Raw genomic sequence first — 26,017 nt, 5'->3', positions numbered from 1 at the left:
CACGAGGCCAGCCAATGCCTCTACACAGCTTCATCCTTATTTCAGACATTGTGGTATGTCAGTATATCGTGATGTTTAGCTGGTAACGTATCACAGTGTTGAAAACCAGGTATCACCCAGCCCTACTCAGCAATACTACAGGCTGTGTGTGTTTTCTGTTTAACTGCGGTACCATATCAATTTTGCAGAAGCTGCTCAACTCTCTTAACTTGAAGTTGAAGGCCACAAGTCCCTGAGCCCCAACTTGAGCCCAAGTCTCAATGACCTTAATGGAGCTTACTTCTAAAAACCTATGCAAGATCCGAGTGATTGGCACATATACTTGTGCTCACCTGTACTTTTAGCCACTTCCCTTGGAACATAAACACACAGACATGGACTAAGTCTATAATTTGCACTTTAGATGCCAGCATCAAATTCCTAGGTTCCAGGAGAACCACAATGCCTGGGATTCTCTTTCAACAGCCTCATACCCAAGACTAGGTAGAATTAGAGGGAGAGCGATATAAGAGGCATCAACCACCCAACAAAATGCAGTCCTGTACAACATAAACTTTAAACTCATGCCCAGCGCCCCCCCCCCCAGCTCCCATCTTACCGTCTTGCGTTCTCGCTTTGGCGGGATCGGTGGCTGCTGATTCATGATGACCTGAGCAGCAGGGAACTGCTGCACACTCTGGGCAGGGTAATATGCACCAGCTGGAGAGGGGAGAAAAGGAGGAAAGTTAAGGAACTTCTGTCCCAGAATTCCAAGGGGCAAATCATGCATCTGCAGGTGTAATTCCTGAGCTCATCTCACAAGCTTAAAGGAATGAACCGCAGGGCAGAGCCATCATGTGAAGTTGCCAAGCACCTTTTTCAGTGGGGGAAATAATCCCCCGACTAGCACTGGGGCAAGTCACTGCTCAGCTCCCCCTCCACACACGTACGAACAAGAAGAGAGAGAATGACTATCCCAGGAGGAACTCCCAAAAGAGGCAGGAGGCTCAAGGGTGGCATGTTCGCCTCTAGACCTGGTCAGGAATGTCAAAACCGGACCAACTTGTTCAGCAAGCGACACCTCAGCATTCTTTCTCCATGATCCTGAGCGTCCCTAAGCCACCCCACTTCCCCACCTGGGGCAACCCCTTGCTTTGAGGCTACCCCATCCTAAATTAAGGCATGCTGAAGAGCTACTGCTGTAACTAGCTCAATCTGTGGCCTTGTTTGCCTGGTTGCATGGAGCAAGGAGGGGAGGAATGAAAGTATGGCTGTGGTCTAGAACTGCGTGTCCCCAAAATTCCCTGGCCCACCTCCTCAGCTCTTCTCCTAACTTCCTTCCAAACCAACTCTCTCTGTGAGCAGCAAACAAGAGAAATAGGAAGACTGTACAGAAGCAGGGACTGGCTCTAGGCATCTCCTCCCCCAGCCACCTTCCCAAGCTTCGTGGCCTTATCTTCTGCCCAGCATGCATGGCACCCACCTAGTCTCTCCACTGGGCAGACTATTTTGAATCCAAGACTCTGGGAGACAAAACTTAAGAGAGTCTAGGGGAGGGCAAAGAGTTCTAGAAATGAGTGGAGAAGCAATTGTGCTGAGAATTACAAGTTCTACAGCAGGGATGTGGAACAAGTGGCCTCTGCTGGTGCTCTTAAACTACACTTCCCATCATCCCCAGCCTCTGGCCCTGCTGGCTCTGAACATCTGGGAGGCACTAGGTTCGCCATTCCTGCCCTAGAGCAAACTCAAAAGGAGAAAAGTTGCTGTTTGCAGTGTTTTAAAAACTCACCAAGACACATTTTAAAACCTCAATACATAGAAAACATGAAAAACCAGAGCAAACAAATAGCAGAACTACTAAAGGGTGCACCATATAGCCAACTTCAGACAGATTCACCTCCTACAGCTTGTAGCAAAAAAATCTGTAAGTTATTAAGCACCATACGAAGATGTACTTTCTTTCTGGCCGCCCAAAATCTGCCAGACAGACATCTTCCTGGCAGAATGAGTTATTTCAACTGTGGGCCACCCAATCCCAATGGACATTTGAAGCAAAGCCTTGAGAGGAACTATCGAGGGATTTCCAAGGTTGCTCTCCCAAACATCTCACCTGATGCGAAGTGAGGAAAGCAATGGAAAAGCTTTGCCTAGTTGACCTCTGGGGCTGAGCAGACAGAAAACCCCAAATATAAATGAGATGCTAAGGTGTAATGATGGACACAGTGCCTTTGGCAGGGGAGACATCCATGAAACTGGACTATGCCTTGACCAGAGCTTGGGCAAAATGATGGGAGGACAGCCTTTAACAAATGTGGTAAGACAGAGCCCATGGAGAAGAGAAGGGGGGAAATAAAACAGGGACAGGGATTCTTGTCATGTTTCCCACACTTCCATAGGCATTGAGCACCCTTACAGCTGTGTGGAATCCAGGCAATCTGGGTTGGAAGGAACCTAGACTCCAGATGGCATAGCTACCAGACACTGCTAGTGTTTACTTCCTGGCTGTCCTGCACATCCAAGGGGTTACCAACTTGATTAATAATAACCGAACAAAACGTTCCGATTTACAACTATGCTACAAGGAAAGCTTCAAAAGCAGTTTAATTGCTGTGGTTTCCTTAAACAGAACTGAAGCAATGCAGCACAGCATGGGGGAGGGCTGAGTGATATATCAATATAGTGTCCAAAACCATTTCCAAGCCCATACCATGATATTGGTTTCATAATTTTTGACCTGGCAATATACTGTGACTCATGATGTATGTGTGTGTGTGTGCGCGCGCGCGCATGCATGCATGCATGTGTGCTATGCAAAAATCACAATATGGAAAAAACTGTGAAGCTAGCCAATGCCTCTACATAGCTCCATCCTTATTTCAGACATTGTGATATACAGTCATACCTTGGGTTGAATATGCTTCATGTTGAGCGCGTTCAAGTTGTGCTCCACGGCAACCCAGAAGTAACGGAGCGTGTTACTTCCGGGTTTCGCCGCTCGCGCATGTGCAGACGCTCAAAATGACGTCATGTGCATGCACAGAAGTGGTGAAAAGCAACGTGCGCGTGCGCAGACGTGCCGTCGCTAGGTGCGTTTGCTTCTGGATGCGAACGGGGCTCCGGAACGGATCCCGTTCGCATCCCGAGGTACCACTGTATCAGTATATCACAATGTTTAACTGGTGATATATCATGAAGGTGAAAACCAGATATTTCCCAGCCCTAGTGTGGAGGACCTTTGCCCCCCCCCCCATGTTCTTCAACTACAACTCCCAGCATTTCTGACAACTGGCCATGCTTGCTAAGATGAGCAATAGTTCTGCAACATCTGGTTCCCCACACCTTCAGGCAACTGTGGTTCAGCCCTTCCAACAACCAGGTCAAGGTGAATCAGGTATCATAAGGAACAATATTGAGGGTGGGAGCAAGAAACCCCTGAGGTGTGATGCATATCGTCAGAGCTAAGGTAGCCTGGACCAGTGGAGGCACAAAGGAAGGCATTCAAAGGATTTCTAAAGGGTGGGAGAAATTCAAAGCAAAAATGATCACGAGCTACAGAGGAAGTGTCTTTCCAGACCTCCTGTGGGACTCACTCTCCATAGTCAAGGTGTTTCCACCCCGAATGGCCCAAGTTCCACAGGTGCGCCTAAGCTCCAACCCCGCAGCCTGCGCATTGCCTGCATGTGCTAGACCATAGAGAGGAGCTGCTGCACTGACTAGTCTAGCCTGTTCTGAGCACATGGAAGCAGCCCTCTGCCTGTGCTGAGTCATCTGGCCTAATAAACTTTATGGGTGGGGAGTGCAGTGCGGCACTTTCACAAGCTGACAGTCACCCCTGAAGCAAGCAGCCGCAGAAGCACGCAGCAAGCCGGCCGTGGCAAGAGGCTGCCCAAGCAGGCAGCAATCCTGGAAAGGGAAGCTGCCAGTGCCTGTGAGAGATGGGCAGCAGGGGAGAGGGCCATCAAGCTCACCTCCTCCAATCACCGCAGGCTTGCAAGAGGAGAAACTGCGCACTGATGAACTGCTTCCTGTTACTCCAGGTCTCAAGGCACAGGAGTCAGATTGGGGTCCTGAACACACAAGCTTCTCTCCTAGAGGCCCCAACTCTGCACGGAAGGGATGGGATAGGAGCAGGCAGAATATCAGGCTCAGCACACCCGCTGCAACTCAGCCCTCTGAAGAAGCTGAATGCACCTACCTTTCGGGAAAGGGTGTGGGCAGGAGGGGTTTTTTTGCAACCTCTGCAGCACTGAAAGAACTATGACATGCAGGACTGGGATGGGATGGAGGCCTCAGCTCACATTTCTGAGTCTGCAGGAGCAGCCTGGGACAGGTCCAGGCTAAATATAGCAATAGTGCTCAGTGATCATGTGAGCCCCATGTGGGGAAGGGAAGGAGGGAGGAAGAGGAGGACCAAAAACTCAAGGCAACTTGACAGAAGAGCTTTGGGGAAATATTAAATCCTGGGGTGGTGAGGAGAGAGTGTGTACTCCAACAGCAGCAAATCTGTGCAAGGCAGAGCTGAGAATGTGTTGTCTCCCCTGCTGCGCATGCGCAAACCCACCCACCATTGTGGCTTGGAAACGTAAGACTAAAAGCCACTTCAGGGGTGACTGGGTCAGGGGCTGCTATCAAACCCGCAGCTCTCTTACTGTGCTGCCGCAGCAATCCAAAGCCAGGCTGAGGCTAAAGTCTGCGCAGCCACTTGCAGGGCAGTTAAATATTAAACTGACCCCACCAGAAAGGAGAAGAGGAGAGGGGCCCCTAGAAATGAGACGAGACGGATCCTGCACCCAACCTGCCCAAGCACACAGGGGGCATGATCCAACACTCTAGTGCCGAGTCGCTCTTGGAACTGTATTTTCGCGGGCTAAATTATTTCAAAACAAAAGTATTGAGACCAAACGGAGTTGAAGAGAACAAGTGTGCACAGTTCTCAGTCACTCTGAGGGAATGTCATGCAAGATTTCTTCCCACACCCTCTTGGCAGGGCAACCACGGCCTCGGTTTGCAATCAGAACTATTGTTTCGCAGCTCAGGATCACTTCCAACAGGAGTCGGGCTTCAAAAATGTCCCATTTCTGTGACATTTAGGGGTAGCAAGACAAGAGACGAATGTGTGAACCTCCCAGGCTTACGCCATGAATGGGGACACATGTGGCCATCCAGATATTTTCTGGACTCCCAACTCCCATCATCCCTGATCGTCGGTCATGCTGACTGGGGCTGATGGGAGTTGGAGTCCAACAAAACCTGGAAGGCCACAAGCTCCCCATCCCTGCCTTATATCCTTTGACAATAAATAACAACGGCCATCGGTCCAGAATCAGCAGAGGAAATCTGGACCAAACAATTTGGGTGGGTGGGTGGGTGCCTAAGGACTTTAAGTATCCCTAAGGCAATAGTGATATTGGAAAGAAAATCTGCACCAACAAAGCTGGCAAGGGGGAAATTGACATGGGAGCTTGGCTCTGGATTTTTCAATTCTTCTGCCATTCCACTGCATGTATTCTTTTGTTTATTTGAATGTGCAGCTCAGGACTGTTTAACATTTCCTCCCTGTTAGGCTTCACCCTTACATCTCGCTCCGAATATATTTCCTTACCTGCTCACTCTGACTCTCCCAATAATCTCTGCTTTGCAATTAACCGAACACCTCCCTGAGTTTCTAGACCAGAGATGGAGAAACTGAGAGCATCCACACACGTGTTGCTGGTCTACAGTTGCCATCCTCCCTGGCCACTGAGCCATCTTGTGAGCAGATGGGTGGTGGAACATTTTAAGGCCACCCCTGTTCTTAACAGTACCACCAGGAGGCCTCTCAGAGAAGTCCCATGTGGTGGGGTTTCTTATTCTCACATTGCTACCCATTTCTCTGGCCTAGTTCTTGCTGTGGTAGCAACCTGGGTAGCAGCTGTACATTTTCAGACTGCAGGTGAGGGTTCCCATGATTTAACAATTGTCCATACAATGAAATCCCCCACCAGCCCCAATAATGCATGCAACGTCTTGTAAGAACAAACATCTGATTACCTGAGCCCACACATGCAGTCTGAAGTGATGCAGCCCAGACACAGGCTTGCCACCCCAGCAAGAGCTAAGGCTCTACTTCACACACACACACACACACACACACACACACACTTATCTTACTGTAGTATGAAAAACTTTAATAAAAATCTTATTACTGGGACTGCATGCTCCCTTCCTTGAAGTGTGAGAATCAGCGCGTCTGGTAAAAAGCAAGGGGGCGAGAGGAAATTAAACTGGAAATCAATCAGTTTTAGACTAGGCCTCCTTCCAGCACATGCAAACCCCCCCCCCTTATGTTTATCTTTATCAAACATGTCTTTATTTAATAAAATTTATACACTGTTTGATTGTAAAAAAAAAAGAAAAATCAAAAATCCCAAGCAATAAAGGTAAAACAAGAAAAAAAGGCAACCGCATTTTAAAACATACAGAATACTAAAACAAATTAAAACTGTCTCAACTTTCTAATCACCTGAGTAGGCTCGTCTAAACAAGGAGGTTTTTAGCAGGTGCCAAAATGAGTAAAATCAGGTTGCCTGCTCAATGTCAATGCGCAGGGAGTTCCAAAGTGTAGCTGCTGCCACACTAAATGACTGAGCTCTTACAAATGTGGAATGGGTATTCTTCGGCACCTGTAGTAGTGCCAATTCCGTGTGACCTGCTCCTATAAACACCGCTTCAAAATTGCAGTGGAAGATCATACATTTTTCCAACACGCTTCCAATACAAAGAGCTCCCTGTGTGTAATGTGAACTAGCACATACAGAAGGTTTTTTTTCTGGGGGGACGCAGGGGTACGCATACCCCTAAACATTTTGTGAATCTTTCTATTTTTGCCCATTTACTGTATTTATTTTTCCTGATTTGAACTATAAAACTGTGATTTTCTTGAGTCAAAACATTTTTTTAGGAAAAAAGCACTACATAAACATACCCGCCCCACCCTGCACTCTTTCAAGTCCTGGTATCAGAGCCAGCATACAATGAATACCAGTTTCTGGGGGGCAACTGTGGAAGAGAAAGCCACTGCCTTCATAACCAGCTGATAGGACTCCCAAGGTGCATCTGGCAAGCAGCTGTAGTTAAGAGGATGCTGGACTAGAAAGCCCTTTGCTCAGACCTTCTTGTGATCTTAAATGGTGCTGTCCAGAACTCCAACAGACCTGATCATCTCACAGTTAACTCTGCTTTATAGGGAAAGTGCTAAGAGTTTTCTGAACTTTTACATCAATTCACATACGTTATATCTCAGCGATCCTTACAACGGCTCTTTAATGTAGGCCACAATTCTTCCCCCTTGCCCTGTAAAAAGGGAGAGAGGCTGACAGCAAAAAACAGCAGCTTGCCTCAGGCCATCGGCTATCTAGCTAGTTTATGGCTGAGACGACATCTGAACAGGGCAACTTGCTGTCTCATAGCTCAATCCCTTAATAAGTATGCTGCAGTCTTTGCTTTCATACTAGCAAAGGTCTCTTTGACACACACACACACACACACACACACACACGGAGGTTCTCATCTGCCCTCCCCAGAACCCTGTTCTTAAGGCCCTTAATTCTCATCCCCCTACTGAAAGTGGAACAATGACACACCTATTTGCAACTGCATCTACTGTGTAATCTTGAGCCAATATACTCTCCTTCTACAGCGTCTCTCTTTGTCTAACCTTGCAACTAATTGGGATAGTGAGGACAGCCTCCAATCGTGTGCAGCCTACAATCTTGTCAAAAATCATAGGCTCAACCTCCTGGAACAAAAATCTCTTGCACCACTCAGTTTGCTTGTTTGTTAGCTAGATTTCCAGAGCAGACAGAAAGGGAATAGAGGCTAGAAGTCCAGGGGTAAGAATCCAACTACATAGGACTCCCCCAGTCTCTTCTGAAAACATATTTTGCTCAGTGATTAGATACTCCTGCACTTCCATATTCTAGTCTAAAGGGAGTGAGGGGCAGAGGAGAATCACTTGGAAAACACACACACACGTGCAAATCAACAATCAAAAAGAACAGAAGCAATTTTGAATCAGACTGTAACTGAACTAGCTTTATAATAATTTTCCAATCAGAACACTGGGTTGCTATTCAGTGAATTTGCAAAACTAGCATTTTGGGCCAAATGTTTAGTATAAATACTTTTTATTGAAGGTCCCTCCTAGATGAAGGACTTGAATTAGTTTCCTTGGTTCTGTGTTTTATTTAAGAGTTGGTCCCTAACCTGGGTAACAAACAGTGATGTAGAAGTAAATTCTTAACCACACTCAATTTGAGGCTTTCCGCAATCGAGACCCTCCTTTCATTTTGTAGTTTAAGATCTAAGTCAAACTAGACCTCTCTCCCTTCCACAACATCCTCTCTCCCCACGCCACCCCACCCCAGATTGTCTTGACTGTGTGTGACACAGAATGACTGCGGCAAAAGGAATTCTAACTTAATCAAGCAAGGAGAACATCAGTTGACTTCCACACTTTCACAGCAAGTAAAGCCACTGCTCAAGGCTAAACTGCAAAGGTGACTCGAGCCCAGAGACATCTTGCACATAGATGGAACTTGCAGAACAGGATCAAGAGCAGAAACACACTGGATGCCATCAGCGCTCAGTCGGGCAAAGAAAAAGCTGCTCCCACCCTGCAATTTTACGCACCACCAAAATCACAGGATCTTAAAACTGGAAGGGACCCCAATGGAACTGGAAGTTCAAACCCCCGCAAGGCTACAAACAGAACATGTAGTGATATATTCCCCCCCCAACACACACACCACACAATGACAGTCATACCCGTCCCCTTACCATAGGTGCCAAATTCTGTGGGGCTGGCTCCAGGGTAAAAGCTGGGGGCACCTGGCTGAACAGGATACTGCTGAGTCGGAACAACGTATGTGGAGCGGCCCTGGGTCAGAGAGGAAAAGGAAGAAAAGGGTAGCAAGTAAGTGCCCGAGATTAAGCTTGGAGGAGGAAGACTTGGCACAAATGGGGTAGGGGTTGCAGTAATGTGCACCAGATCAAGAGGAGTGGACCGGCAGGCCATAAGCAAGGCCGCAATAAACACAGAGAATAAAAGACACCATCAACCCCACTAAGGGGCTTGTAAACCTGGAGAGACCAAGCTGTGGCTTTCCAACCTCCCTAGAGGTGGTGAAGGCATTTTCTAACTAAAGGGGGCGTTTCCAAATTCTGACTCGTTTGCATCTGCTTTAATGATTCATGAAGCAGCTGCTCATTCATCCCTTATCCAGTACTACATAACTTTATGCCCCATCCTAGATAAGGGTTGACAAAGAAGCAGCCTGATACCATTTGTCTACAGCCTTTCTGATCCTCCGCAGCTTCTCCCCACCAGCTTAAAAGCAGCCATAGACACACAGCTTTCATGTTCTCTCTATATTTTTATAATCTACATTTGACTTCCTTCAGATTGTTTTATTGATATTTTAATATTCTATAAACCACTTTGAGATTTTTCTTGAAAATATAAAGCAGTATAGAAATGAAATGAAATAAAATAAATAATGCTGCATTTAATCTGTGTGCCATGGCAGTGAGCTCCACCAGCCATGTCTGGGTACTATCTTAAAAACTGGATCATTACCCCTCTCAACCTCCTGACTTTGGGGCAGCAGGAGGCTCACAGTGACAGAAAATAAAGAACCTGTGGTCCAACATTGTGGAATCTGCTTTTGAATAAAAGCTCAGATGAAACCGATGCTCTGGGTACCTTACCCTAGACATCAGACAAGGCACTTTTATGATGGATGCTGGTGTAAAGCGAGGCTGGAAGGTATCCAGTAGCTGGATACCCATCACCTGAAAGAATTACATGTGCAGCCTACTCACACACATATTCAACAACAACACCCCCAGATCAGTAGCCTCTCCACTCCAGAATCTGGGGTGAAAATGTGGGAGTGGAAGGATCCATGGCCTTTTAAAACGTAGAGGGAGCAGGAGTTGTTTTCGTTTGTTCCTATGTTTTTTGTGGTTTTATACTGTAAACCATCCTGTGATCCCTGGACAAAGGGCGCCATAGAAATTAAATAAATAGTAGACACATAGCCCAGGAGAGCTTCGGGCTGCAAGTGGATCAGATCTCAAATTGATAAAAACAGTACGAGTGAAATAAATTGTCAACATCCTCTCTGTATACATTTTCACACAAGAATACACACCAGTTCAAAAGAAAACAGCAGCATGGTTTGTTTGTTTTATGGTGTGCCCAGGAGTTGCTGCAGGAATCACCAATGAGAGACCCCCCCCCCGCCTTCCTGTACAAGTTAATGCTTTCTGAAAAACAAGGCTTGCCCTTTGCAGCTTTTGAAAAGACTTGTATTAAGACCAACAAGTAAGTCAGTAAGACTTGGTTTAAATCATTTTTTTTTTACACAAAGACTCATTCTTGCTGGTATAATCTTAATATTTACAACCAGATGAAGGTTTCATTTCTTGAATAATAAAATTTCAGGGTAGTTTTTATCGTTATATCAAAAATTACTGATTTGGTTTTACTATTAGAAATACATAGACAGATAATTATGGAAATTGTGAGGTTTAATAAGTTAACAGTTTATATTTGGACAACTTTTCTACTGTACTTTATTGGAAGGAGAAAAATAATCATTTCATTAATAACAATTTAAACAATTTATTTAACTCAGACAATAACATTATAGCATATGTATCCATGTTTGTTAACTGATGTGGTTAAACAATCTTTTTTTAAAAAAAAAACTTAGACTGAGTTTTAGCACACATGAAAAACTTAAAACAAATCCTTATTTCCTGATTAACAGCCTTTGGACTATAACGTAACTTAAATAGAAAACTATCTTTAGAAAGATTTTTCCTCCAAAAGCATTTTATTTTAAAAATTCAATTTAAATTTTTAAAGCGCCAATTTTTTAAAAATTCGTTTTTTTAATCATTGATTTTTATCCACCCTGAAGCCAACATTACATTTTAGATCCGCTACTTGACAAAATCAGGGGTCACTTTTTTGTTTTTTTGAGTTGATCAAAATGGTTTAAACTGATTCAACTTTGCAGCCCATACAGACGTCATAGGTGCATCAAACCAGCCTGAAAGCGTGCACACACACAAAAATGTTCTCAGTGGTCATCCCTCAGTTCTGGGTGACTCGCCCAAGCCCAGCCTTTCATGGTTTCCTGAAATGGTGCAAGATGATATTTATTCAAACTCATTTGGGATGAACGAGGAGGGAGAGGGCAGCATAATTAGCAGGTTACCCACCCCAAGCCCTTGGGATAGTGTGGGTTACACGTCCCATGAAGTAAATAGTTCACACGCAGGGTTGCAAGAGCAGTTTCGCTACCTCTTAAGCTCCTACCGCTCAATAAGCGGGACATGGATCACATCAGACATGCCAAATCTCTGCAACTGCCCCTTCTCATCAGGTCTGTGGACATTTCCCTGCTGCTCCCAGGGCTTGCCGGAGCCCTGTTTCCGACCAGCACATCTGCCAGGAATGTGTGCACATGCATAAGCGGGGTTACCATTAATCTTATTTTACGAAACAAGACAGCAGTGCCCATAGATAACCACAGGAAACGTTGGAGGCAGGAGGAGAGTGCTGCGGGTTAACAGGTACGCAGTCAAGGTGAGGGCGCCAGGAGCAGGGTCCGAAGCCTGACCCACAACTCTTATCAAGAGGCCCGAGGAAAAGCAAGCCAGCAGCAGGCTCCCGGAGACAAGGCTCGCTTGGGAAAGTGCAAAGAGCTCTCCAGGTCTGCCCTCAGCCCCGTTCTAGCCCTCACCTGCTGTCCAGGGATGTAGTAGCCTTGCGAAGCAGGGTAGGAGATCTGTGAGGGGATCATCATCACCTGGGAAGCAGCTGGATAAACATGAGTGGGTGGGCCAGGCCGAGCCGACGTATTACTCTGCACCCGGGAAGCACTTGTCGGAGGCTGGGCCCTGTTCTGGTAGAAATGCTTCAAGAAAGAGAGAGAGGGAGAGAGAAGAGAGAGGGGCATGCTTGGTTAGCAAGGCCTGGCCTGAGGAAACCCCAAAGACACAGCTGCCAGTCCCGTGTCCACCTCCCAAAGACTCTGGCTGTGGCTATGTGGAGAAGGTGGCACACAAGATTCTACCTGTACCCATAAAAGCATGGCACAGGGACTGCCAATTCCAAACATGGATTCTCTGGAAACCAAGCTTTTGTTTTTATTTTGAAGAAGGAAAGCACGTTTCAGCACTTGGAAGGCTGCAGAGAAATACAAATGGCCAATTTCCACATGCCTTGCTCTGGTCTTCCAGACAGAAGGTTACAGGGTCTCTATGATAAGATGGCAGAGGCCACAATCCTCCAGCGGGCCTAGGCAGCAACCTAGTTTACCTGAAGGACCACTGTGAGAAACAGGAGAATGGTGGTGGGTTGGCACTTCCACCTCTTATGAGTGGCCCACCACTTTGTCAACAAATATAGCTGAAGGGGCAGAGAAAATGGGTCAACTTAGCCTGGGGTCTCCTGTTGCAGACCTTCAATGATATACTGTTCTATGTGTGTAGGTCCTCCTTAATCAAATAATCATAACCAAAATTCAACAAAACAAACTCAATGCAAGATGTGCAGAGAGGATACATGATGCAAATTACCTTGACTACAAATGGGTCAAGTTTCTTCAAAACTCAAGATCAAATGATAGTTGACTACATCCAACAGGAACTGGCAACACTAGGCAATTTCAGGCCTGGGTTGCCTCTCCTGAATTTCACAGAACTAACACATGAAGCTCATCTGCAGCCAACCGGGGGTTTCTAGAGGTGCTACAGCATATGCATTCAAGTCCCAGGATGCAGCGCAACATCACATGGGCAAGGCAAGGTAGCGGGGGAATAGAAGACAAGAACAGTGAATTCTGCAACCCACAGAGCAAATATTTTTAAAGAAATTAAACAAGAGCAAGAGGATGTTCCAGAGGCAGACAGATCAGTACGGAACATCTCCACCCCTTGCCAGGATGCAAAGGAAGCCCATTATGGATCACGCCAATTCACGTGACTCTCTTTCTCCGCCCTCTACACAATGAAAGTGGTACTCTAGCCAAGGAGTTGTGCTTCTCCCCATCCCCACAAAGACTGACCCTATATACTGATTTTTGTTTTAGTTGCGCACTGAGCTACGGATTGGAGACTAGAGAGGGCTCTAAGTGACTTGCACCAATGCTCGGACCCTCCCGCTCCCAACCAGAGTAGGGTTATAGAAAAGGCATTACCTGAAGAGACCTGAATCCTCCCTGTTAGCAAGCACGCACACGCGCACACACGCACACAAGGAGAAAAGGGAGAGAGAAGAGAGACACACACAGAGAAAGAGAAAGAGACAGGAGTTACCTACAGCCAGACAAGTTACGAGGCTCAGGGGAACAGCTGAATGCTGAGCAGGAAAGCAGCAGCAGCGCCATGAGAAGGAAACTGGAATTGGGGGCGGGGGGAGGAGGAGGAGGAGGAGGAGGAGGAGGAGGAGGAGGAGGAGGAGGAGGAGGCTCAAGGGAGAAAAGGGAAATAGGCTGGGATGCATGACCAGAGGCAAGAAAACGCCATCCTGGGGAACAGCTCTGCTTGCAAAGTCCTTACACCACTTCCCACCAAGGGTTCAATGAAACTCTGGACCTGACTGCAGAAAAGTGTGTGTGTGTGTTTTGAGGAGGGTGTTGTTTGTCAAGCAGCTGGGCAGGCCAGAATGTGCAGCTGTGCCGCGTTCAGATCAGCCCGTGAGTCACAAATGGTGCCGGCCTCCTTTACACTGACTGCCATGCTCTGCATTTAACTTGCAAGTGGTCCAGCCCTCACTTGCAAAGCATTCTCCATCTCTGCATTCTGACTCGTCTTCCTTCCCCTTGCCTCTTTCCCACTGGCTCCCAAGCTCATCTATATAATCTGCCTCCTCCTCACACTCACGTCCTAGCATCTCCTGCTCCGGCCTTTGGGCAGAGACTGTCACAGCGCCCAAAACACTGTTGGCCCTGAGTAAGAACTCTGAACTAGGGATTCATCCACAGCATCTCCCATACTAGAGGCAACAAATCCTGTAACCTAGAAAAGAAAATATTGCAGTTTTTGCTGTTCTTATTACGGTTTGTTTTCATTTTGGATTTTTAATGCTGTTAAATTGCCCTCTGGTGTTTGGGTGAAGGGCAGTGTGAATTTACTAATAATAACTATTTTATAATAATGTCTTTATTGGAGACACAGGGAAAGAGGAAGGGGGAAATGGCACATGTCACCTATGGCATCAGTTAATTGACTTGGAACACATCCTTGGGAACTTCAGTGTAAGATGGGCGCCCGACAGCACTCAAGAGTCATAGAAGTTGCTGAAAACATTAATCAAAAGTGTTCTTTACAAGTCCTACAAGAATTTGCATCTGGGTGTAGCACCCCAGCACAGCGCTCTATGTGGGGCTTCCCTAGTGCTTGATCCAGAAGCTGCATTTATTGCAGAGTGCTGCAGCACAATTGCTGACAAGAATGAGACCTTGTCAGCACGTAACAACTGTGCCCAGAGACCTGCACTGGCTGCCCATTTGCTACTGAGCCAAGTTCAAGGTGTTAGTATCAGCATATAAAGCCCGTAACAACTTGGGACCAATTTGTCTATGAGACCGGCTTACACCACATATCCACTCGATCGCTTTGATGGGCGGAATTGGCACTATTGCAAATGCCACATAATATCTGTTCCACATTTGTAAGAACTTGATTGTTTACTGTGATAGTACTTATGTTTTGGAACTCACTGCCTATTGATACCTTTGCTGTACTCTTTTTGGCACCTGCTAAAAAACATTATTTAGACAAGCCTACACAGATGAGTTGGGTAATTTTAATCTACTTTAGCATTTTAACATTTGCATGTTTTTAAGTATTGTACATTTCTCTTGATTTTTTTAAAAATCTTTTTGTAGAACTGCTCTGAAAGGTTCATCTAATTTTTTGAACTTTCTATTTCTGCTGAACTGTGCAAATACGGTTTTCCTCTTTATGTGATCCAACACTGTTTGCTCTCATTGACTGGAATTTGCACAACACTGGAAAGTGATCTTTGCACCAGGAAAAAGTGATTGCTTAAGGAAGTGATGGGATTTGTTTATTTTGGTTAGGCCAGCAGATACAGTATGAAAACGTAAGGAGATGTTTGCAGTTCAACTGCGCATTATATAATGACAGCACTGCTGGAAATAGATGTATACTTATTTGAACGCAAGGTTCCTTTTCTTTGTATATGATTCGATATTTGCACGAATACTTTCAATTTCGTAATGAATAAATGGGAATAAATGATGGCACCTTGTACGCCTCCTTCAAGCAACTGCTGCAGCCAAGCTGGTGCCAAACATTTTGCTCTGCTTTCCTTTGAACCACATCAGAGTCCAATAGAGGGGTCCTGTCATCTGGGCAGCCCAGGACCTCCATACACTCTGCCCAGGCTTCCACCCCAGGGAGGTCATTTTGGTGCTGCTAACACAGTGGTTTGACTTCACCCCATAGGTGCACTCCATTGTCTCTTGAGACAGACGGATGCCAACAAATGGGAAGGGGGGCAGAAAGAGGAGAAGCCAATAAAAGCCTTAACCACTTTTACCTGAAGTGTTCCCATGACTAAAATGTAAGAACATAGGAAGAGCCTTATAGGGTAAGGATACAGAGCTATCTAGTCCAGCATCCTGTTCCTACATTGGCCAACCAATGGGAAACCTGCAACCAGGTGGAAGCGCACTATCCCTAAAATCTTTACCAGCAACTAGGATTCAGAGGCATATTGCCTCCAACAGTGTAGGCAGAATGCAGCCAATGAGCCCAATAACCATTGGCAGTCTTATCCTCCATGAATGAGCAGGTTTTCCTTACAGGAACCCATGCTCCATTTCTGAAGGAAAGAAACACCCTTCAGCTGCCGTGCTCCCTGCATCATCGTCGTCGTCGTCGTCATCGTAACTTATTATTTATACCCCGCCCATCTGGCTGGGTTTCCCCAGCCACTCTGGGCGGCTTCCAACAAAATATTAAAATACAATAATCTATTAAACATTAAAAGCTTCCCTAAACAGGACTGCCTTCAGATATATTCTAAAAGTCTGGTAGTTGTTTTTCTCTTTGACATCTGGTGGGAGGGTGTTCAGAAGGGCGGGTGCCACTACCGAGAAGGCCCTCTGCCTGGTTCCCTATAATTTGGCTTCTCGCAGCAAGGGAACCGCCAGAAGGCCCTCAGCACTGGACCTCAGTGTCCAGGCAGAACAATGGGGTAGAGACGCTCTTTCAGGTATACTGGACCGAGGCCATTTAGGGCTTTAAAGGTCAGCACCAACACTTTGAATTGTCCTTGGAAACAAACTGGGAGCCAGTGCATAACACTATCTCAGTTTTCCAGCTTTCTAAGCCCTTGGGCAGGCCCTCAAAAGATGGGAAAATGGGCGAGGGAGGGGAAGCTTTGGGATCACAAAGGAGGCCATGTGTGGTTACGAAGGGCAAAGCCACCCTCAATCCCTTTCTAAGCACAGCCCAAATGAGCCATAACTGCAAATGTGTACTTGCATGCGCATGTGCACAGCCTTGAACCCAAAGAAGCTGGAGGCCTCAGTGGTTAGCAAAATGGCAGTGCTGTGCAAATTGGAAGAGGTAAAGAGGAGGGGAATTCAAACCCCAAGGGACAAGGGGCAATGTAGCAGAAGAGATCACAGATGGGAGTGGGCTACCAGTGACCCACCAGCACATTTCGCCGTGACAAGGAACCTCTCGCTGAGCTACAGTGGTGCCTCGCAAGACGAAATTAATTCGCTCTGCGAGTTGTTTCGTCTTGCAATTTTTTCGTCTTGCGGAGCGTGGATTCCCTGGGTATTAACGGCTTTAAGAAAAAGGAAACAAACTTGCAAGACGTTTTCGTCTTGCGAAGCAAGCCCATAGGGAAAATCGTCTTGCGAAGCAACTCAAAAAACGAAAAACCCTTTCGTCTTGTGTGTTTTTCATCTTGCGAGGCATTTGTCTTGCGAGGTACCACTGTACTTCTCATGGGCTTCATTAGCAACAGCCAGATCCATAATGACGTCCCCAGAGGGCGGGGGGGAGACGTGAAGAATGGTAACAGCCCTGCTGCATCAAACCAAAGGCCAGTCTAACCTGCCCTCCGATTTCCCAAAGAGGTCAACCATTGGGAAGCCACAAGTAGGACATGAGCACGATAGCTCTTGATCCCTAGCAGCCGGTATTCAGGAGCCAAATGCCTACGATACTGGAGCTGCTATGCAGACATCCAGACTTGCAGCCACTGAGAGCCTTGTTCTCCACGGATTTTGTCCAATCCGCTCTAAAGCCATCCAAGCATTGAGGACAAGGGTTATTCTAGATAGTCATCAACATGGATGTCAGGTGGAGCTGCCTCCCCCTGCATCATCAACTTGCCACCTTGGGGCAATCCCCTCTATGCACCCAGAAGGTGCTCTTTACTCTGCAGTTCCTTAAGATACTGGGCATGCAAACTGGAAAACTGCTAGAATGTGTAATTTAACACAGTGAATCAGTTCTGAACTAAGGGAACCAGGATTGAGTTGATAAAGAGTAGCTAGCAATAATTCTTAACAGGTCATCTTCAGAAATTGAACTGTGGAACAGAAGTATTCCCAGCTAATATTTTTTTCAAAGTCTTACTCACTCTGACAACAGTACTGTAATACAGGCCAATATCATCTTCTCTGGAAGGCTGATATTGACAGGTGGTGACTTCCTAAAGTCACACACTGAGATCATGGCAGAGGTGAGACCTGAAGCCCAGATTTCCTCATTCCCAGCCCAGTATCTTAGCAAGAGACACAGTAGGCCAGTGTTTCTCAAACCTGGGTCTCCTGCTGTTGTTGAACTACAGCTCCCAGCATCCTTGACCACTGGTCCTGCTAGCTAGGAATGATGGGAGCTGTAGTCCAGCAGTTGCTGGGGACCCAAGTTTGAGAAACACTGTAGTAGGGGATCTGAAGCGGCCCACAGATTCTCTACTGAAAAACCATACTCCATGTTTTGTCCACTGTGGGTGTGTATGATACCCACACAGCCAAGGGCTGACTCAAGGAGTCAGGAGTTCTGACTAGGCACTGGGACACCAGCTTCAAATGAGAATACAATCTGAGGTCCAGCAAGGTTAGCACAGGGGCAGCCAAGATACAAATCTCTTCGGTTAGCATTACAGGTGCTATTTGACCACAAGTGGATTGGGCTCTTCAGAGTGAACCAATGAGGAGGAACGAAACCAGACTCAAAATCCTAGGTGACACCTTTTAAAAACTCCTAACCAAGCATGTAGGGTTACAGGAAACAGTTCCTGAATGTGTAACTTCTGGGAATGAGAGAATCTATGGCTCTACATATTTTGCTGGACTAAAACTCCTATCACCCCCAATGAATGGGCCCTGATACGAGGGAACTACAACTATGTCTGGTGGTCCAGAGGTTCCCCACCCCTGGAATAAGACCTCCAACCTTTTTTGGGTCAGATCCCCTTAAAGTTAACAGTAACTGAAGCTTTCGAGAGAATGTCTGGGGGGGCAACACTATGAAGCCTTGTCATCTCTCCATGGCACCCCAAAGGGCAACTGGGGGGGGGCGAGAAAGGAAAGCAAGCCGACAGTTTTGAAATGGTCCTAAAACCAATCTCTGGGCACAGACAGGCAGCTTGTTCCACAGGAAGGGAAGGGGTGGCACAGAACAAGGAAGAAACGCAAGCAGAAGTAGCAGCAGGGAAGCAGCTGTCATGAGTCAGCATGTCATGCAAGTCACATGGGAAGGGGAGAGAGTCCTCTGCCTTGGACACTGCAGTCAAACAGACCCTAGCAGCCCGGTCACCCCTGGGATCAGCAGACACAGCCGAGCACCTGAGATATAGTTTTGCCTTCCCATGTTTCGTTTTCCTATTTGACTTAATTCATTTCCTCTGTGTGTGCTTTAAAATGCTTCTCTTTAGGAATGCAATTCATCCAGCACTTCAGAACATCCGGAACATCTCACGTCTATTATCGTGTGATCACTGCAACACCCCTGTAAGGTGTGGCTGGTGTCATTATCCTCTTACTGAGGGCAGAGAGCTGAGGGCAAGTGAGTGCAGCTTGCCTTGGGCCACCTGACGACCTCAGGCAGCAGCCCAAAAATTTGGACCAGGGGCTTCACAGCTTATGTCTTTTACAGCATGTGCACCACACATCTCGGGCTGTTCTTGCCTTGCCAGCCAGGATAAACGACCAGCAGCCTCTACACTTCTCCAGCCAGGTTCCCTGCAGTGTCCAAGGAAACCCCCTCCCCAACGTAGATGCACCCCAGCCCAGCCCCGGATTGCATACACAGCATGCGGTGAAGGGAGTAGAGAAGGGTTAGTACCTGCTGATGTAAAGCACGAGGCCCTGCTGGAAACTAAGACAGGAAAGAGCGAGGGGAGAGGAGACAAGAGCAGAACATCACTAACAGAAACAAGCATCCCCTCCGCCACCGCCACCAACTCACTCCTCGGAGTCATCTAGTCTCCCTACCTGCCTTCTCAGAACCCCCCCCAACCCCCCACTGTGCGAGGACCAAGCATAGGGCAGTTTCCACCACACCTCTGCCTTCATGGCTATCTCAGCTGCGCTCACCCAAACAGACATATCCACCCAGCATGTGCTGCAGATGAACTCCTGAGTCAGCGGCGCCTGCAGACGGAGTCAGCCTCCAGGGCTCCCTTTGCCCGGCAATCCCCGAGCCACATGGAAGAACCTGTTTGGCAGCCCCTCGGAGAAGGCCTGGCTGCCACCCCAGAGATCTCGCGGCCGAAGAGCAGCAGTGGCAAGAGCGGCCACCCCCTTACCTGTCGAGGCTGGGAAGGCGTATTCATTTGGGTAGCTTGCGCTGGGTTAAAAACCACAGGTGCCGTCTGGCCAGGAGGAAATGCTGACTGCTGGGGGAGGGGGAGAGGGAGGAAGAGGAAGTTAGCACCTTCCGTAGCTGCCCCCAACCCACACCCAAACCCCACCCTCTAGAGAGCAAGATTGGGGTGCGAGGAAAATTTGTGCGAACACTCGGCGCACGCAGAGAGCCTAAGGCAAACTTTGCAAAGGGGGCTCAAGAGGGTCGTCCAATGAAATCCTGCCTTGCAAGGTTGTTTGGACCCACAGTGCAGAACTGACCCACAAGCAAAAGGCAAGAGAAATGCAGAAAGGTGTGCATGTGTGTGTGTGGGACAACTTGTGTTGAAGAGGAGCCACCAGAGAAGACAGAGCAGCCAATGGAGGTTGCGAATGGGGAAAAGATGATAGCTTTTATTATGTATTGTAATACAGAGGGGGACATGGCAGCTTGGGAGGGAGAATCGTTTTACCTGTGGAAGTCCAGGAGAGGGGGAGGGGTGTGGGGCTGATGGGGTTCCTCCTGAGGGCTGTGGAGTTTTGTTCATTTCACGTGGTGCTGCATAAGGATCCCCTTGCTACCTGTTGAGATAGAGAAAAAGAGGCATGGTAAAAACAAGCATGGAAGGAACGCAACACAACTAGAGGCGGAGGGGGAAATTCCAAGCTAAAACTGGACCCCGCAGCAGAATGGAAGGGCAAACAGAAGCAGCCCAAACAAGGATGGATGGTCAGCCCTCCAGACCGCACTTCCAAGTAGCATGAGTGCCATTTCACGGACGGATCTCATAGCGCCGCATGGCGATTGGACCAGAGAAGAAATGGAACAACAGCAACTTCAGGCAAAATTCAGGGGAGGGGCTATAATGGATGTTGCCAATGAGAGTCCCAGAGGACTCCTAGGCCACTGCATCTTTTGGTACCAAGGTAAATAGCCACCCCATGTACCTTTATGCTTGTACGCACTTTTTTAGTGGTGCAGCCCCCACCCCACTGTAGACTCGCTCCCTAACCTTATTCCTGTGCATCCTTAGGCAGCTTGATGTTCATCTAGCACAGAGTGCCTTGGCTTAAATTTCACCTGAAGATGCTCTGTATTGCTACAGAGACACCCACATGGGCCTCCAGCGGCCACACACCTGGTTCCTCCATCTGTGTACAACTTCCATCAGTTGTGCTGCTTTGGACTGATTGGAGGGCACCTAGGAAGTGCAGGTATCCATTTTCAACTGAAACATTATAATATATGCATATATATATATTTTAAATCAAGTTTCTAGCCACCATGCCTGCAACTATGAATGAGGAAGGGGGACCTTCTGAACCCTCATTAGTACCCATAATTCCCTGAGAAACATAGGGCTATCTGATGAATGGCTTCTGTCTTCCTTTCTTCTATGTCTCCTGCTTCTTAAGAAGCTTTTTCAAAAAGTTATCATCTCCCACCTGCCCAAACACAGTATCTGGGGGAAAATATTGACTTTTTAAAAATTCTGGGCACAAAACCTTGCCAGCTTGCATTCAGCCCTAAGTTAATCATCTCTCTCAAAAAAACCCAACAACTCTCAGATGAAAAGTTGCTGCGGTAGTGTCAAAAGGGTCTCAAATTGGCTGTAAACTGCACTCTTCTATCCCAATTCACCTGAAAGGCATCCAGCAGAGAAGCTGAGATCAATCCCACCCAGTCCTTGAAAGCAAAGCAGCACCACACAATGAAAAATTCACATTAAAACGCATCAAAGAGGCACCCAACGAAAAGATGCACTTAGAGAAAAGATGCAGTATGTAGAATGCCTCTCCGGGTAAGCTGAAGGATGGAGGTTATCCAAGACCCCCGTATGTCTTGAATGCAACAGCTAAGGTGCCGCAGTTTGTTCCACTGATCTATATGGGATGTGGATGTATGAGGCTATCAGGGCAGCTATCATGCATGTCTCTGGCCCCACTTGCAGCCACAGTAAGAAACCATTTTGAGAACCACCCACCTAAGACCCAGACTCTGAATTGACCCCAACTCTACTCACTATCAACTCTTGCTGGCCATTAGACTGTATACAAATAATGCAAGGAAGTCAACCCATTTTCATGGCATTGGCCTTTGCTCTGGGGCCTTCCACCATACAGGCATCCCTCCACCTCCCATGTGATTGGATACACACATGGTGCCAGGAAATAAATAAATGGAACACCAGGAAATGGCGAGAGAGAGCTGGAGAGTCCTCGGGGTTCATTAGGAGACCCTCTCTGGAGCCCAGCGAGGACGGGGGAAGCTCCAAGGAGAATGGAGGCACACAGAGACTTTGTTTACACTGTTCATTCTCCCCGCCCAACAGCTCTCACACAGGGTAGTGCAGCAGCACCCACCACTTCCCCGCACGGCCTCAACCCCGGAGCTCCAGCCAACCCCGGAACTCTAGATATTTTGGCTGGCCAGCCAAGGACTTCCACAGCGTTTTCTGCCTCCAAACCAGACACACAAATCTAATGCACCATGGTGATCCCCACTACCCCCTCGCAACACGTCCTCCCCATTTTCTCGGTCACAACAAGGGGCAAGTGAGAGCCCCTCACACATTTCCTGCAGAGGTATTATGCCAGCTCTTCTCGATATTGTGCTCCCTAGTGCAATAGGCCAAGTCAAAAATGAACCATGTTGCAAGCCCACCCAGCATCGTATTATATGACAAAGCAGCCAAATTCACCTGGGTGGGAATGAGGAACAAACATCTGAGAAGCCAGCTCCAACATAGGACAAGAAAAGACCCCCGCCCCATCCCAGGTTTGCTCCACCAAGTGCCTGCTTGGGCTAAGTTGGGTTTAGACGCCTCCTAATGGTCTACAGCATGGGTAGGCAAACAAAGGCCCGGGGACCAGATCTGGCCCAACCGCCTTCTAAATCCGGCCCACGGATGGTCCAGGAATCAGTGTGTTTTTACATGAGTTGAATGTATCCTTTTATTTAAAATGCATCTCTGGGTTATTTGTGGGGCATAGGAATTTGTTCTCCCCCCCCCCAAAAAAAATATAGTCCAGTCCCCCACAAGGTCTGAAGGACAGTGGACAGGCCCCCTGCTGAAAAGGTTTGCTGACCCCTGATCTACAGGCCTCAGCCTAGGCAAGGGCTAACTGGCTGCAGCTTTCACAAGCACACGCAGATGGGCGAAGGTGCATAGGCCAGGGTGGCAAGGCAGAGGGAACGTCTTCCAGGACGCCAGGCAGTAAACAGTCCTACAGCTGCCCTGTGGAACCTTATGGGAATAGGATCCCTTTGGTCTGGACAGGGGCAGTGCCCTCTCCAGCACAAAGCAAGGTAGCGCCACTCTACCCAAACAGACCCAGAGCCCTGGCGTAACCTGACCCTTGGGCTGCTGCTGTCAGCGTTTCAGGCGACTAAAGACTTTGGGAGAGAGGAGGAAACATATGCAATGCAAAGGAGGCAAAAAACCAAGGCAGGATCAGGAGGCTTCTGCAGGGCTCCAGTTCAGCACACAAGAACAGTGTGGCCAGATATTTGCTGGGTGGGCCTCGCCAAGGGCACCCTAACTCCCCAAGCCTTTTGATTCTGAAAATTTCCCAGGGCATTGTCAACAACAACAACAACAAAAACCTTAAGTATATGTGGTAGTCCTGGGTGTGGGTGGCACAGCAGCACAAATTTCTTCACCTCCGCTCGGAATTAGAGCCACCAGTTCTCATACTTCCCTTCTCCCCAGTATCCTCAGCCCTTACTAAAATGGGATACCTTTTTTTTTAAGGACCAGCATTTAGTGCATACTACCTTTCTGTGTGTGTGTGTGTGTGTGCGCGCGCGCGCGCGCAGATTTAGGAGCGGAGGAGCAGCTGAAGCTGCACAGACCACAACTGCACAGTTTGCAACAATTATTCCCCCCCCCCCACCTTTGAGCATCTAGACACAGTGTGGTGCAGCATCACGCAGACAGGCAAGGAGGGCGCATGCAGCAGCCCTTCCTATAGGAAGCAGCTCCACACAGCCTGATGGGGCCACGTCTACCAGGAGACACCACCCCAAACGGTTCTGAATTTTCCAGACATGGAAACAGAAGCACTCCCTCACCTCTTGCAAAACCAAACTGCAGGGACAGCCATGCTCCCAGAAAGAAAAGGGGCCAGCCCAAAAAAACCGAAGCCAGAGGCCCCAGAGGAGGTACAGGAAGGTAGGTCGTTGCTTTAGGGGAGGCCCAGCTGAAGTAGCTAGTCTCCCCTGAAAAGCCCACGCGAAGTTTTGCAGACAGTCAGCACCACCCCAAGGTCTGGGGAGAGGCAACTGCGAGGATGAGTCGTTTCCCCGGCGCTCCAAATATGCCCAGTTAATTCTTTAGGCAGGCCAGCTCCCGTGCCAAGCACCCTTCCCTCCCCAGGCTCGAAGAGCAGGCCCAACCCAAACCAAAGCCGGCAACGAAGAAAAGATATTTGCTATGCAATTCCTTTCCTCCACCCACCCTGCTCCATGCCACCCCCTTCCCAAAATGGGGGCAAGCAGAAAGTCGAGGTCTCGATGTGGAACAGCCTCCCCACCTCGCCCTCAAAACATGCACAGAAAAGATGCAAAATACTCACCCCTAAGTAGGAAAAACCCCAGGCCAGAGGGTGGTGGGGTGGAGTGTGGGGGGGGGGAGAATATCAGCCTGCAAACCTGCTGGGGAGCGGCATGGAGGGTCGGGCTTGCCAAACATGGGCAAGGCAGGGGACAGCCCCCCACCCCCACCCTGGGAAGGCCAGGAACATGAGTGCTGGGAGCTGCCGGTGGTGTCAGATCGCAGAGTCTGCTGCACTGCAGAGACACCGAGACAGGGAGAGGAGAGAGGCAGGCTGAAGAGAACCAGGGAGCACCCAAAACCCCACCCACAGTCACAGCCATTCGGCCCCAGCACTGCCCAAACCAGTCGGAGAAAATCCCACGCCTACACGCCTGAGTCACTCGCGTTGCACAGGCAAGAGGAGGAAAGAGGCAGGCTCCTGGCCCAGCCCAGCCTCTTCCCTCTTGGCAGGACCAAGCAACCAGGCACCCACCTGTGCTGCCAATGCAGGCACGAGACAGACAGCAGAGGAAGTCTGGGTGCTGCGCCATTTCGCGGTGCCTACACCCACAGGAAGCCTCCCTGCGCCCGGGAAGGCGCCCTGCCTCACCCCCATCCCGAAGTGCAGAAGACGCAGGCCAAGGAGAGGGAGCTGCACACCCTTCAGACTCTGCCCTTCAAAATCAGCAAGAGCAGCAGTGGCTGGAATGGGGAGGGGGCAGCAAGAGGCAGCCACACTTGCCTTAAGAGGGAGAGGAGTAAAGCTGCTAAGGGAATTTGCAAAGCAGCAGCCCTAGTGGCGGTTTTTGGGGGGGGCGGGGGTTGACTGGAAAGACACTGGTGCAGCTCCTGCCTCAGTACTTCACTAGCTGGGCCCGGGACACTTGGGGTTGCGTGTCCCACGACAACTATAAACACAGTGTGGTTTCAGGCGAGGATCACCCCCAGACTGAAAACTGGGAACTTATAGGAATCACTTAAGCAATCACCAGAAGGTACCATTTTCTCAATGCCTTCTCTCAAACAACCTTGTCCCACCAACAGATGGCTTCTAGTAGCCAAGCAGGCTTCATGAATCTACCTGTAAATAACAGTTCAAGACCAGGTGCATAGCCTGGGAGTCATTTTGGACTCACAGCTGTCCATGGAGGCACAGGTCACTTCTGTGTCCAGGGCCACTGTCTACCAGCTCCATCAGAGACCCTACCTGCCTATGCACTGTCTCACCAGAGTGATACTTGCTCTGGCTATCCCTCGTTTGGACTACTGCAATGCACTCTATGCGGGGCTACCCTTGAAGGCGATTTGGAAACTACAATTAATCCAGAATTCAACAGCTAGACAGGTGACTAGGAACAGACGCTGGGATCATATAACACCAGTCCTGAAAGATCTACACTGGCTCCCAAAATATGTTTCTGAGCAAAATTCAAAGTATTGGTGCTGAGCTTTAAATCCCTAAATGGCTTTCTTTGGCCTGTTATACCTGAAGCAGCACCTCCACCCCCATTGTTCAGCCCAGAATCACACTGAGGTCCACCTCAGAGGACCTTCTGGCACTCCCCTCACTGCGAGAAGTGAGGTTACAGGGAACCAGGCAGAGGG

The 26,017-nt window shown here is 48.2% G+C and overlaps 1 protein-coding gene across 19 annotated transcripts in view; it reads right to left on the bottom strand.

Annotated features, from left to right (window-relative positions):
* The window catches only part of EIF4G1 (eukaryotic translation initiation factor 4 gamma 1), a 79,998-nt gene that overhangs the window by 40,422 nt on the left and 13,559 nt on the right, over positions 1-26,017 (bottom strand). For 6 of the 19 annotated variants that reach the window (XM_081910687.1, XM_081910700.1, XM_081910698.1 and 3 more), the window contains 7 exons: positions 20,348-20,456; positions 19,838-19,927; positions 19,375-19,407; positions 13,233-13,253; positions 11,775-11,948; positions 8,797-8,896; positions 599-699 (listed from right to left, as the gene is read on the bottom strand). In XM_081910687.1, the coding sequence (XP_081766813.1) occupies positions 599-699; positions 8,797-8,896; positions 11,775-11,948; positions 13,233-13,253; positions 19,375-19,407; positions 19,838-19,927; positions 20,348-20,422 (594 nt within the window). In that variant the 5' untranslated portion in view covers positions 20,423-20,456. Of the gene's footprint in view, positions 1-598; positions 700-8,796; positions 8,897-11,774; positions 11,949-13,232; positions 13,254-19,374; positions 19,408-19,837; positions 19,928-20,347; positions 20,457-24,452; positions 24,472-26,017 lie in introns of those variants that run through there. The other 13 variants (XM_081910705.1, XM_081910688.1, XM_081910706.1 and 10 more) reach the window with 8 other exon arrangements.

Source organism: Podarcis melisellensis, assembly GCF_964234715.1.
Source record: "Podarcis melisellensis genome assembly, chromosome: 5".
Taxonomy (NCBI): domain Eukaryota; kingdom Metazoa; phylum Chordata; class Lepidosauria; order Squamata; family Lacertidae; genus Podarcis; species Podarcis melisellensis.
This window is presented reverse-complemented; position numbering and strand designations above follow the sequence as displayed.